The sequence below is a fragment of the Camelus bactrianus genome, chromosome 3, assembly GCF_048773025.1.
Source record: "Camelus bactrianus isolate YW-2024 breed Bactrian camel chromosome 3, ASM4877302v1, whole genome shotgun sequence".
NCBI classification, from domain to species: domain Eukaryota; kingdom Metazoa; phylum Chordata; class Mammalia; order Artiodactyla; family Camelidae; genus Camelus; species Camelus bactrianus.
In genome coordinates, this window is record NC_133541.1 from 24,388,533 (window position 1) to 24,402,281 (window position 13,749).

The 13,749-nt window shown below is 37.8% G+C and overlaps 1 protein-coding gene across 3 annotated transcripts in view; it reads right to left on the bottom strand.

Annotated features, from left to right (window-relative positions):
* Positions 1-12,849, bottom strand: part of ZFR (zinc finger RNA binding protein) — a 78,243-nt gene extending 65,394 nt beyond the window's left edge. For all 3 annotated transcript variants that reach the window (XR_012503725.1, XM_074356809.1, XM_074356808.1), the window contains exons 1-2: positions 12,692-12,849; positions 12,306-12,405 (exon numbers count right to left, since the gene is read on the bottom strand). Coding sequence is in view for 2 of the 3 variants with exons in the window: in XM_074356809.1 (XP_074212910.1) it covers positions 12,306-12,405; positions 12,692-12,728 (137 nt within the window). In the remaining variant the exon portion in view is untranslated. The remainder of the gene's footprint in view (positions 1-12,305; positions 12,406-12,691) is intronic.
* Between the last annotated feature and the right edge of the window lie 900 nt (positions 12,850-13,749).

A 13,749-nucleotide genomic window follows, 5' to 3' on the forward strand; every position in this document is an offset into this window, starting at 1 on the left:
AATCATGCATTACTGGGGTGTTGGGAGGGGAAGCATAAAGATACCAGAATTCTCAGCCTGGCAACCTGAATGACTAATAAACCAACTCCAAATTTTAAATACTCCTTTCTAGTTATTCCAACTCGACTCTAATTTCTACATTTCTGGCCTTAATCCTAACCTATACCCAACTCTACACCCATCCTCAAGTGCTTTCAAATTTCATCAATATGACTTGGCTTTACGTTACACTACCAAACTGAAATCAAAATAACTTACGTGTACAAACGGCTTGTCTATGTATGTGACGTCTGGTAACAGGGAAAACATTTCTATACCTCTTGTAATTTCTATATAACAATGGTTCTCAAAATGTGATCCAAGGACCGCTAAGGGTCCCTGAAGATCCTTTCAGAGGGTCCAGAAAGTTGGTTCTCCCTTTTTTATTAATTATAGATTGCCTTTATATACTTTATATCTATACAATGTACTGCAGCAGACTGAATGCAGAAGCAGATCTGAGAATCCAATCATTTTAACTGAGATACCATAAAGTTTGCAGAAATGTAAAACAGTGCTTCTTATCTATTTTTTGAGGGATAGGAATATAGTTATTTTTTCATAAGGATATTTTTGGTTAGCTTGTGGTTTTACTGCTATTTTTAAAATGTTTAATAAATATTTTAAAATTTTCTTGTATGGTAAATACTAATACAACCCACATAAACAAAAGTTCTTTGGGGTTTTCAGCAATTAGAGATTAGGAGGGCCTCAAACCAAAGTTTGAGAATGACCATTTTATGATACAGAGCATTAACTTAGAGTCTGTGATGGTATTAACCATTCATTTTCCTGCTCTTTACTTATTATACCTTTAAGCAAAATGTCTCCTCCTATCTTGTAATAGAGAACAGTATTTGTTCTCAGGTAAAATGAGCAGTGCATGAATGACCAGAGCCCCAAGTCTGTTGCCTACAGCTGTAGTATTCTTATCTAGGGCTCCAAATCTCCTAGTTTATCCAGTGTGCTGCTCTACAAATATCATTTTCTGTGTTAGCAGAGACATGAAAGGCATTGGGAAGCAATGGCTTAGAACTTTGGAACTTCCACAAGAAACCAACAGAAGGTGAATTAGGAAAAAGCTCACTTCCCCCTTTAAGGAAGAACTGTAAGGAAATCTTACTGTCTCAGCCTTGGCTCTGGGTAAAGGAGAGAAGTCTCCCCTCAATTTTTAACCACAAGCCAGCATTCTCCTAGCTTGGGCTCTGGTATTCACATTTTCTGACCAGGAAAACACCAAGCTAAGTAATTTATTACATTTCTGGGCTGATGCTTCCAGGTATCCCAAAATGCACACACCTCTTGAAATGCTACAATGTTCTAAGAAACAGGAGAGCTCAATAAAAAATCACAATAAAACCCATAAGGACAGAAGTTACTATGAGCAAAGGTTTGCAGAATTAAAAAAAAAATTTTAAAGACTACAAATTTTAGAATAATTGGATACAAAATATAAAATAAGTACACTTAAAGTAAGAGATAATCAAAACCAAGACCAAAGACTAAACAATCAAAAACAACCAGTAACCAGATGAATTTTTAAAAGAGCCAAACAGAACTTCCAGAAATGAAATACAACATATAAAAATTATAATCAGAAACTCAAGAAAGGTATTACTATAAAAATTACCCAGAATGCACACAAAGACATGAACGATACTAAAGAGATTAAAAGACCAGGAGGAAAGAATAAAAAATGGTAACTTAAAACTCACTGGAGTTGCAAATGAAGAAAAAGAATGGGAGAAAGGAAACACTTAAATAGAATGTCTGAGATTTTCCAGAACTAATGAAACATAACTATCTTCAGATCCAGGAGCCCTGACAAACCCCAACTAGGTAGGATTAAATAAGGAATTCTCACCAAGATGATTCTAAGTGAAACTGTAAACACCAAAGACAGAAATACAAGCAGCTTGAGGAAAAAAATTCCCTACAGAGACCAAGTGATGACTTCTCAATAACAAGAAGGGTGAATTGAAGATATCTGGAGATTAAAACAAGCATAAAACTGCTATTAATTAGTAGATCCACATTAAAGAACATTCTCAAAGATTTACTTTAGGAAGAATGAAAATGATCTCAGAATGAATGAATGTTAAGCAAAAAAAAAAGTGGTTAAACATAAAGGCAAATTTAAATAATCACTGGCTATATTAAATAATAATCGTGTTCAACAATGATTGTGGGGTTAAAAAAATCTAACATATAGTACAACAATAGTACAAAAATCATGAGGGGACTAATCAAAGTTAAAGCATTTTAAGTTCTGGTACTGTTCAGGAGAGTAAAGATAATGATTAATGTTAGTCTAAATGAAATATTCATGCTAAATTTCCAGAGGAATCACTATAGGACAGATGCAGAATGTTTACTTTCTGACCTTGAAAAGGGAATGAGGGAAAAGTCTCAATCCAAAAAATGTACACAGCTTCTGTCACTTACATTAGATGTGCTTTTTTCCCTTAGAAAACATACTGTGTATGTGTGCATTTGTTTCCATTTTAGATAAAATGGTGAAGTAATTGACAGATAAAACTTTTTTTTCTTTCTTTCTCCTGGCACACAAAACAATTTGAACTTTCCATTAAGCCAAATTTAATGCTCAACACCGTTGGATATTTCTAGGTCAAATTATAGCACTTTACATATCTACAAAATTACTAACAAATTTAACTTCTTTAAATTAGACTTAATACGTTATGTTGAAAATGATGCAAAATTAAACTTCCTCACAGAAATCACCCCAAAGACAAACCACCTTTAAGTATTCTGTATACTTGATATTGTAAAAATGTCATGCTCCCATTTCTCACAATGCTATTAAAACAATAACTGCATCATTATAGAATTTTAGGTGTTTAAATTCAAGCCTCAATTTCTTCTCAAAAACTAGAATAAAATAACCAATCCTACAATTTGTATCAACTCACTAGACTGGTAGACTACAGGGAGGGGAGTGGTTAAATGCCACATGAAAACTGTTAACAGTTTTCTTGGGACCTTTCACACTCAATATGCCAAGAGAAATAGCCATTATCATTTATCATTTGGGTCCATTGGATCTTTTACATTTTCTGTATTTTTGAAGTCATCTTACAATTTATGTAAGAATAAGGGATTGATAAAAAAACAAGTATGAGAAATTTTTAAATAAGAATTAAGATATAGTAAAACCAAAACTTTTATTCCAGATACACACAAAATGGATCATGTTCTCACCAACTTTCATGCATGAACCTGGAATATGTCCATCACATAACTGCTGATTTCACATTTCAAATACTTCTCTAATAACTCATCATTACTTCTGGTTCTTCTTCCTACACCTGAATTGTCAAACTGCAATGCTTAAAAAGTTTTGAAACATTTGATGGCTCATATTTTGTTGAAGAGAGATGGTCATCTTTGTTCTATTAATTGCCAAACTATCAATTTTTTTGTTTTAGAATGATCTAATGAATGTTTTAATTTCTACACCATCTATTTCTTTCCAGTTACCTCTGTATTTATATCTGTCTTAAACATCTGTCCACTAATGAATCATACTGAGTAAATTTTATTGCACAAACATCACAAAAAAATGAAAGAATTCTGCTATATATATACTTCTAGCAAAATGAGATGTTCTGGATTTTGTCACAGACTATTACATAATGAAGTCCTTCCTATTAACTAGGTAAGAATACCTTATTTCCTTTTATATCCTTAGAAGTATGTTGTTCACTCATTGATTCTTCAGTTTGAAAAAATTAATCTAGGACACTGTATTTGAAGACTCAGTCTGAGATTTTGCTTACACAATCAATTCCACCATTATCATTTGTCTAGAGTGGTGCTGTTTTTGCATTCATCTTATTTATCTAATAATTGTCAAATATCTTCTTGTGTTAACTTTCTTTTCTTTGCCAGTATGAATGAGGAATGAATAATTTTGACTCCTCTACTGTGTTGAAGGAAAACTAAGAGCAAACTATTAAACGTAGTGTCCCTCCTTTCTTTCATACCTCCTTGAAAGATGATGCAATACTTTGGGCAATGCAATATCCTCTAGTTATTTTCATTATTGTACCATCCTCCTAGGTGATTCCAACACCATTTTCCTACTGTCTTGGTCTTTTTAGCATAGTTGGGAGTAAGTGATGAATAAAAAGGAAATAATCCCTAGGTTGATGAAACAGCAAAATGTTTTAAGATACAGAAACATAAGATCACTGAGATCCCTAAGATTCCATACTCTAAATCTCAGACTTAGAAAAAAGATCAAGTGGTTCCACGTGGTAATTTCAAGATAAAATAAATTTCATTCCATTAAAAAAAAATAAGCCATTTTATTTGGAAGACCTCTAAGAAAAAAAAACAATGCAGTTATCAATCTTTGTAACTACCTGTAAATAGAATTACTCAAAAAAGAAACAAATTACTGGGTACAATTAAAGCTGATGGACACCATAAATTAATTAAACCAAAGTGCTCTATAGCTTTCTGTACTCAAGAGGAACATATCCTTCATTATATCACAAACACATTAACACTTCTTCCAGGAAGGTATGAATGTTGACACTGCGATGAAAAAAGAACTAAAAACAGCCTCCCCCCGACTTATTAGTTTTTACTGTCAAGTTTTTTTTTTTTTTTTACAAACTTACTAGCAGTGTTTACAGAAGTTTTTGGATTTCATAAATGTGGATAAGAAATTATAAGCCTGTACAATAAGATCCCCAAATTCTCTAAATATAAAGTTAGCATAACCAGATATTCTGAAAGTAATGGATAGCAAATGAAGGATTTTAAGCAGAAAAGTATTGTGATTAAATTTACATTTTATAGTAACCATTCTAATAGTAAAAAAAAAAAAAAAAAAAAAAAGGTTTGGGATGGTATGGACTGAGAGAAGCAATAAGCCCATCTTCATAAATCACATTATTTGCCCTCATCTATGTGTTTTGTTTAAAAGCCTTTCTTACTGTTTTTTCTATCAAGAGTGTCAGACTTCTTTAAATCTCTTTTCAAGGAACTTCTCTGCCCATTTAATGCTGACTACTATACCAATATAATGCATTTTATATATCTCTTCCCAGAACTAAAAAATGAATTAAAAATTTTATTTTCATTCAATTGACCTCCAAACACAGTGCTTCCAAATACATTAAGCCCACTTAATCTTTAGGATCTGCAAGAATTTACTTGAATACAAAATTAGACTACAAAACCTATTTTATGCAAAATTTTATGCTAGTCTTTCTGTAGCTCCAAATGATCAGATTCCTTGGTTGTCCATTAAAATTATAACAATGATTTGGTAACTATTAAACCTTTATCTGGCCTATCTTCTTTTGGTTTTTATGGCACAACATGCTCCCAGCTTTCTGCCCATTCCCCAAACCCCTGCCCAGGATGTTTCTTTCACTGGCTCTACCTTAAACACAGATGGTCTCCAAATTTGTAACTATAGCTCTATTCTTCCTATTTTCCTTTCATTCATTCAAAACAATGTTCACTAAATGATGTATGCCAGGCACTGTACCTTCTCTGCTTTCATCCAAACTCACAGCTATAATGGTGGATCACCAGCACATTGATGACATCCAGATTTACACTACAATCCTGATCCCTTTTTGAGTTCCATTTCCAAATGCTACTGAATGTAACAGCTAATATTGATGGCAATGTAACACCTGTATGCCAGGGACTGTTCTGAGCACTTTAAAAATATTATCTCATTGAATTCTCAAAGCACAATGGAGCATGGAGAGGCCTACTGGGATGCTGACAAAGTTCTGTTTTTTTGACCTGGGTGCTGGTTATACAGGTGTACTCAGTTTATGGCGTTTCATCAAGCTACACTCTTGTACGTGCAGTTCTTTTTATATATACTATACTTCAACAGAGATTTTTTTAAAAGTTTCAATCCTATGAGGTATCTAGTTTATAGACAAAGAAACTTAAGTACCAAAAGACTGCCTAAAGTCACATGGCAAGTAGTAGAGGGAGCCAGGATTCAGCTCATGTAGCCTGACTTCAGAACCCACCATCAATCATATCAAGCAATTCATTCATTACTGTCTTGGCTTAAAATATTTTTTTGTCTAAAATTACCTTCTCTTGATTTTCAGAATTAAAGACCATGAAGCCTAATAAAATTAAAAAAAAACCAAAAAAAAAAAACAAGAGAGATGAAGACCATGAAGCCTACCTCAGACTCCATAGTCAGAATCCTCCAAGTCCTCATTTTAGCATTTCATTAAAACTCAGTTATAATTATCATGGCATAGTTCCTTGTAGGTTTTTCTGCCCCTACTCTCATCCCCTAGAAGTGTAGGGGACTATGAGAGCAGGGACTATGCATACTGTAGGTATTCATTAAATATTATTTCAGTTATTTCCAACAAATGTGTTTTAAGATACATATTACACAAGCAGAGGAATATTAAAACCAAAAAAAGCCCCATGTTCTTTATTAATTTGCTCTTAGTAAGGATGAACTAAGAGCTGCATTGCTTTCATAAAACACTAAGAAATGTCATACTCAGAACAATGACTCTAATTCTAATAAGAGTGATGCCAAGGACAATATATGGACAAGCACAGTAGTAGGTGCACTCCTCATCTTTTATCTAATTCTAACATACTTTGTGAATTACTACACTTATAAGCCCAAGGACTGTCTTCTGATTATCCTGATAGTGTATTTCTGAATATTCACTGGTTGATTTGTTTGGTTTTTTTTTTTTTTTTGACAAATACCTCTACTTAAACAGCTATATATTCTAATCCAACTGCCCATAAACATACCTTTATTTCTGGGATACCTATTTTAAGCCAATGATCTATTTGTCTATCCCTCTACCAACAACACATTTTCCTGTTTAATAAAGTTTTGGTACCTGCTAATACAAGACCTTCCTTATGATATCTTACAAGACTGTTGCAATTACTTTTGGACAAATACTTTTTTCACTATCAACATTAGAATTCCTTTACCAAGTTACCCCCAAAAGCCTGCTGAGATTTTTATTGGAATTACATTAAATACATAGATTACCTAGGAGAAAACTGGTAACTTGATAGTATTGATTTTTTTCCACTCCATGAACACAGCCCACCTTCATTTATTTGTCTTCTTTTACGGTCTTTATAGCCCGTTATATTTCTTCCTTAAAGTGTTTTGCATATCTCATCAGTTTTATTCCTACGTACTTAGTAAGTTTTGTGGCTATACATAAAGAATTGTTTCAAATTTAATAATCTAACTCAACATTGCTGAAAGAATAATGTACTGGTATTTTCCTGATCTCAGACCCAGGAGATTTACTGAATTCTTATTTTTCTCATATTTGCCTACTGATTATAATTACGTTGCTTTCAAGTAATAAAAAATGTCCTTCCATGTTTATTGATACTGAAACTGAGGTCTACCAATTGATACCCACGTACCTACTTTTAAAACATTTTACTTTTGAGATTATGAAACTCTATATATTAAGTATATGATAGACACCAACTAAGGATATCTTGAAAAATCCTTATAGTATTATTTTATTCAAATCTCTATGGAAAACTAGTATTCATAAAATGCCTACTGAAAATCAGGCACTAGGCTAGGAAGTTTTATATTTAATCTTCACCTCAGAACAAGATAGGTGAGGAAAGCTGAGTCGTAGAAAGATGTAAGTGACCTGGCCAAGCTTCTGAAGGGATAGTCTGAGTAGCTCATGCCCTTTCTATTTAGTTTATTGTAAGGCAGATTACAAAAGCACAGTCAAGTATACATCTTAAACGGTTGACACAGGGCTACTTTGGCTCACCCCCCTCTTAAAGCTATTAATAACACATACAGAAAATATCACAATAACAGCAGTAATCCTTTTGGAAAGAAAATTTTCATTATTTCAAATTCATTCATGCAGTATGAATCCTAGGTTCTCTGATTCAACAATGGAATAGCTGATATAATTAGCAGTTGCAGTAAAAATTTTTTTTTTGGTAGAGCCAGTAAATTTCCATCACCAAGACTGATTTCAAAAACCTGTTTACCTGGTCTTTTCACCATCTCAGTGACTACTTCTTTCTACCTTACTAGTGTTACTTTTACTCTTCCCTTCAAGACACAATATTCTTAATTCTACATTCAAATGAAAAGTAAAAAAGAAAAGAAAAAAAAGGAAAATTTGCTGGCTAATCAGCCTACCCAAGTTACCTTAGTGACATGAAGAGATACTTATCCTTAGGAACAGATATCCCAAAGACATCTCAAGAATCATTAGATGAGATGCCTTCTTTTGTCTGGCAGATGCTTAATTTAAACTAATGTCCAGACATCACAATCCACTTAAACATTATTCAACAACATGTGCTAAGTCTCTAAAAATATGGGGGTAAAGTAATTACTTTGCACCCTTATACAATCATTCCTAAAGTCTTTTGAACTCAATTAAGTTCTAGGTATTAAAAGTAAAAAAAAAAAAAAAGTTACCAAATGATTATTTTTAATAGCTAACTTTATTGAAGGTAGAATAACAGTCAGATATCAATGATACACTAAGTTATAGATAAAACAAAGAAAATTAATTTAAGCACAAGCTAAAGATTTAGGTTATGCAGGTAACAGACAAGTATCTTTAGTAGATAAAAAGGTGACAAGGAGAGGGGAGGGAATAGCTCAAGTGGCAGAGTGCATGCTTAGCATACACAAGGTCCTGGGTTCAATCCCCAGTACCCCCTCTGAAAAAATAAACAAATAAGTAAACCTAATGACCTCCTCCCCCCAAAAAGCAAATTGAAAAAAAAAAGTGACAAGGAGCTGGTGTGTCCAAGGCTTTTCTAAAGAATAAGAAAAACTGGCTATTTAAAATTTCCATAGAAATGGTTATGTCCTATTAATAGTGGAAAATAGTGGGATTACTTTAGTTTACTTATATTACATATACATAGTGTATCTGTTTATGTCACAAATCCCCTTCAAAAACAGAACACCTATGAGAATTTCTGTATAACTGCCAATGGAGAGGAAAAACATGATTCGAACCTATTAAACTATTAATTAAAAAGTTTTTTCTACTGAGAATTATCTTTCTCACATTCTTTCCTACCCTAAGTCCTTACAACTGTTAGGCTAGTTATTTCCAAGATTTATTATAAAATTAGATGTCTGCCTAAATGTTTTTAAGTATACCTTCTTAAACAAAAAAGGTACCTTACTGAAGTAGATACTTATCCACTAAATTCCCTTTCTGCTATGAAGCCATTCCTACTTTTTTCATCATGCTTGAGATCTGCTTTGTCCTGTGCACCCCAAATTAACATTCTATCAGAAACATATATTAAAACACAGTAATTAATACTGAAAAATTTTTTGATTTCATTTCCAAGAGGAAAAAAACACATGAAAGGTAAGAAAATGAAAAGATTACATTTGCAAGAGTGGCAAATGACATAACAGGTTTATTTACTTGCCTTAAAAAAACACAAAGAAGAAAAACACTCAGTAGCTGATGGAATGTGTAGCACAAGGACTGAGTAAATGCTTACCACAAAAATATTTAATATGTGTTATACAAATTAAAACTTTGGTTTATCTAAAACTTATTAGTAGCAGAACTTGAGATCTTTATAACATCTCTTAAAGAAATTTGATATTTAGTATACCACTATAAATCTCAAATATTAACAAGCAAAAAGAAGTCTACATTTAAAAGAAATTTAATCAAATACCTTACATAGCTGTAATGAAGAACACTAAGAATCAGAATTAAATCTAGGCTAGGATAGTTATTTTCAGTTATCTCTGCACTCAGTGACAAATGAAGCAACTATTCACATAATCCACATGTAAATACTTAAGATTTCCTTGAATTTACATCCTTCAAATAAAAAAAAAAAAAAACTTGCAAAGTAAACCCTGGTGTTCCATACCTAAAAAAGTTACATTTTAATGATTTCTAGACCGGAAGAAAGATGAGCATTTTTTTGCATATGTTTTCACTGTTACTGCCATTTGTTCATCTTCTTTAGCCAAAATATTAGTATTGGGTCTGATTTCTTTCCATTAAAAGCAAACAATTTCCATGTACTATGTTATATACAAGGACAGATCATCTTAACAATTAGTTTTGCCAATATTTATCCATAATAATGACAAAAGACTAGTCTTTTCTCATTAGACACACACATAATAACTTAATACTTTGGACTGCTGTTACAGTTTACTGAAACTTTGAAATTCAAAGCCAAAGAAAAACTACAGAAATTCTGTAATGGTTTCCTATATTGGGATAAAACACATATATGCAAGTATCTTACCAAAGAATGATTAAGTATCTTCAATGAGCATTTCCTCTCCTCATTTCTATCTACAGGTTTTCATTAGAAAAAAATACCCCCAAAATGCCACAAAGAACAAACCCACTACATTTTCAGTAAACAGTTAATCCAACAAATCTACCACTCTGCCCACAATAACAGAAAAATACTATGTAAAACAATAAAAGATTAAATGGTTAAATACAGCCTTGTCTAGAACACACAGTACTCGGTAGCAGTAGATTTATGGCACAGATGTTGATTAGCTATCTCGTTTCCCAGAAAAAGAAAATGACTTGATTTTTTTCTCTCTTCACGAAAATTACTAGCTCTTTATCAAAGCAGCTGATACTTTGTTGGTTGTTCCGTTATCACAACTTCTAAACAAAGAATTTTTTAATACTTGAAAAACCCCAAGGTTTTGCCCCAATAATTTGTCACCTCAGTCCTTTTTCTGGAAATAAGCTTTAAGGTAAAAGAGACTTGTAATAAATGCCACATGTATTCAAGGCATTCAACAATTAGTAAAATACCAATTTCATCAACAAAACACATATTTATACACGTTAACATCTCTTAAAATTCAATAGAGTCTTAAGCATTGAGTCATATTTTAACTGGTAGTGATTTTTTTTCAGCCATAACACAAAATAATGATACCTCTTACAATAAACGGCATCTTGTAATTCCATGAAATATGGCAACTCTGTTCCTCAGAATTACAAGTTTTAACCCAAAAAGAAATTCCAATTTTACAGATGAGGAAAATGAAAGCCCAAACAAGTGATGTCCCAATGTCATAAAAGCAGGAGCAAAAAAGACTAGAACCCAGGTTTTCTGTTTCCCAACGGTGTCCTTTCCATTAGACAACCTGCCGCCTGAAGTGAATGAGGTAAGAAAACTACATGGGTTTAACCAACAGCTAATTTACCTAGTACACACTTAAAAAAAAAAAGCTGATCACTTAGGGGTCTTGTCCTGTACACTTATGGCCTCAATCTAAAGAGACTGTCTCAGACTGACTCAAAAGCAACAAAAACAACAAAATCTAGCGTCTTTCTTTTGATAAGATGTATAATGAACTTACAGACACTTCAGAAATTAGAGATTCCCTTAAGGTAGAGATTTCATATGGCTTGTTTCACTTAAGACAGTACCTCACTTGCATTTTTCTTTTCCCCACAGGAGAAAGACCAGCCAAGGGGAATTATTGGCCCACCCGGAGCCTAAACTCAATAGCTAGAACAAGGCCTTGGACTCATCAGCACGAGAAACTTCGCCCATCTTTTTCAGTCTACCAACTACACCATTCACAGGTGGTTGGTATGTTTACCTCTCTCTTTGAAAGGAAAACTAAAGGAACCAAATGAATGCAGTGACACCCGCAGTTTGTTCGCGGGGCTCGGGTGGAGGGTCAGGGGAGGCCACAGGATGGAGGGGGAAGGCACCCGAGAGAACGACACGGGATCTGCTCAGGGGGCCGAGCACCGTCCGAGGACTGGTGCGCGGAGGCGGCGCGGAGAAGGCCGGTGGGCGGTGCGACTCGGCACTCCCCGCGAGGTGCACTCGCCCACCCTCTCCATCCCCAAGTGGGAGGGGATCAGAGGTGGGGACTGGCCGGGCGGGCCTTGGGCGGGGGGACCGCGGGGGCCGCGGCCTCGGCTCGCTCCCTCCCTCAACCCGCCGGGCGGGGGTGGAGGCTCCGCTCCGAGGCCGCGGGAGGCCATTTTAGCTGCGGGGCCGGCGAAGGCCCAAGCGGCCCTCCACGGCCTCCAGCCTCGGCCGTCTCTCGCTCCCGCCCCCACCGGGGCCGCCGTCCGCCGCGGGCCGGAGAGGCCGCGGGGCCCGGCCCACCGCGGGCCAGGATTCGGGACCGGCGGGGGCGGGCGCGAGGGCATCGCGTCGGCGGGATCGGGGCTGAGGGGCAAGCACGGGAGAGAAGGGAGAGGGCGGGGAGCCGTTACCTATACTGGGCCGCAGCCGCCGCCGCTGCCGCCCCGCTGTGGGTGAATCCAAAGTAGTTGCCGGTCGCCATTTTGGCATCTTCCCCCAGCCGGCTGGGCACTGCGGCGGGCACGGAGAGTCGGGTCCCATGGCGGGAGGAGAGGCGCGGAGGGGCAGAGACGCCGAGGGAGGGAAAAAAGAGAGGCGCCGTGAGAAGCCGCCCTCGCCCGGCCGGGGCCGCGGCCGCGCCGCCTCCCCCTCCCGCCTCGCACTCCCTCACTCACTCGCACGCCCCGGTGGCGGCCGCCGCCTCCTCCCCCGAGCCTGCCCCAACCCCCGCGCCTCCCCACCACCCGGGCCGGGGAAGGGGTCGGGCGGGGACCCCGGCGGGACACATTATACTCACCATAGGTGAAAGAAACTACAGGGCATATGGGAATCATGGGCTCGGGCTGCTGCTGCTGAACTCTGAACTCTCACCCGCTGCCTCCCTCCTCTGCCCCGCTCCTCCTCAGCGGAGAACAGACCGCCGCCTCCCGCCGCACTGCGCAGGCGCGCCCACGCTCGGCACCCTGGGAGCTGTAGTCCCCGCCGCCTTCGCGGCTCCCGCAGGCGCGTGCCAGGCCTCCGCCGAGGCGGCCGGGGTGAGGGGTGGGGCCTGCCGGAAAGGCGGGACCGGCCTCCTCCGTAGAGGTAGCGAAGGCGAGCCCCGCTGCCCCCGGCCGGGAGTGGGGCAATCAGGGAGAGTGGCCGGAGAGAGCGACGTCCATCAACCTTTTTTTTCTTACTTTACACTTTTGCGTGTGCATTTGTTCTCTACCTTTTGGTCCTTCTCGCCCGTGCACTTTTTCGTCAGGATTTGAGCTGGACTGATTTGTATTCTTCCTTATTTCCAGCATTCCCGCTTCTTGTCCTTAGCCTATAAAGAGTGGAGCGGGAAAGACAGGGAGGAGAGAAAGAAGAAAAGACTGCCAAGTGTAGTATTGCGTTGGACACCCCTTTCTAACATACCTCTTCCCGGCCCCTTTCACCCACCCGCACCCATTCCTTGATTCCTACGTGTATGGAGCCCCCACAAAGCGTCAGGCACTTTTCTGGGTATTGAAGATAGAGCAGTGAGCGACACAAAGTCGCTGTTCCCTCGGAATTTACTTTCTGGGAAGGGGAGGGGGATTCAGACAATAGCCAAGTAAATAGTGAGTATGTCGAATGTTGATTGCAGCTTTAAGAATAAAGCGGCGTAAAGAAGTTAGAGAGCGAGGGAGGTGCTATTATGTAGCGTGTGGTTAGAGCAGCCGTCGAGTAGGGGGCCCTGGAGGAAGTGAGGGGACAAACCTGGTTGATAGTTGGGGGAAAGACAGCAAATGGTGGGTCCTAAGGCAGGAGGGCTCAAGAGCAGCCAGGAGGTTAGTCTGGAGTTGAGCGACAGGGAGTTGGATCAAGTCCTCGGTAAAAGAGTGCCAG